The sequence below is a fragment of the Eimeria tenella genome, genomic scaffold (genome assembly GCF_000499545.2).
Source record: "Eimeria tenella Houghton genomic scaffold, Eth_scaff3207, whole genome shotgun sequence".
NCBI lineage: Eukaryota > Apicomplexa > Conoidasida > Eucoccidiorida > Eimeriidae > Eimeria > Eimeria tenella.
The window spans coordinates 1-918 of NW_013543056.1; the positions used below are offsets into that span (position 1 = coordinate 1).

Below are 918 nucleotides of genomic sequence, written 5' to 3' on the forward strand. Positions count from 1 at the left end.
TGCTGCTGCCGCCGCTGCTGCTGCTGCTGCTGCTGCTGCAGCTGCAGCTGCTGCTGCTGCTGCTGCTGCTGCGTGTTCTGTAGCGTGTTCTGTAGCCCGCGTGTGCTAGGAGACCCGCTGCAGACCTGCTTCCCTGCCGCTGCTGCTGCTGCTGCTGCTGCTTAGGCTGGAGTCTTCTCTGGGACTGGTGGAAAGCATTTCCTTCCGGAGTTTGGAAATAAAAGCCGAAAGGGCCTCGGAAATAAACATTTCTGCTGCTGTTGAAGTTACTGTGAAGAGTCCCCTGGGGAGGGGGGCCCCCCTGCTGCTGCAGCAAGTGGGGGCCCTCGTGGAGCTGTTTGCCCACGAGGGGGCCCCCTCGCCGATGGGGGCCCTGGAGATAAGCCCGAGGGCCCCGCTGCAGCAGCAGCAGCAGGGGGACTTGCTGCAGGTGACCGTGCTGCTGGACAGCAGCAAAGACGTGCTGCTGCTGCCGGATGGGGGGGCCCAGTTCGCAGCTTTTGTTGCAGCACAAATCAACAGGGGCCCCACACCTTTGCTGTTTGCTGCTAAAGTTGCTGCTGCAGTGGAGTCTCCTTTTGGTTTGCTGACGGTGGAGGGCCTGGAGGTCCGCGGCAGCAGCAGCTTGCTGGACGCCGCCCGCAGCAGCAGCAGCAGCAGCAGCAGCAGCAGCATTGCAGACATGGACTTCACGGTGGAAGACATCCGCTTCGAGGCCCCACAAGATGGCAGCAGCAGCAGCGGCCTCGGGTTTGCTGCTGCTGTTACTCTTCAGATTCCTTTGGACTTGTCGCTGCTGCTGGGGCCCCTGTCTCTTGATTTGCTGTTCCGCCCCACACCCGACTTGCTGCTGCTGCAGCAGCAGCAGCAGCAGCTCCTCCTCGCGGACGCCTCCCCGCGCCCCCAGCTCGAGCCCCC

At 63.1% G+C, this 918-nt stretch overlaps 1 protein-coding gene across 1 annotated transcript in view; it reads left to right on the forward strand.

The window, feature by feature from the left end:
* Positions 1 to 364: 364 nt before the first annotated feature.
* ETH_00042420 (uncharacterized protein) overlaps positions 365 to 918 on the forward strand; it is a gene marked incomplete at both ends in the record, with an annotated part of 1,325 nt that continues 771 nt past the window's right edge. The window contains one exon of the mRNA XM_013376202.1: positions 365 to 763. Within this exon, the coding sequence (XP_013231656.1) occupies positions 365 to 763 (399 nt within the window). The remainder of the gene's footprint in view (positions 764 to 918) is intronic.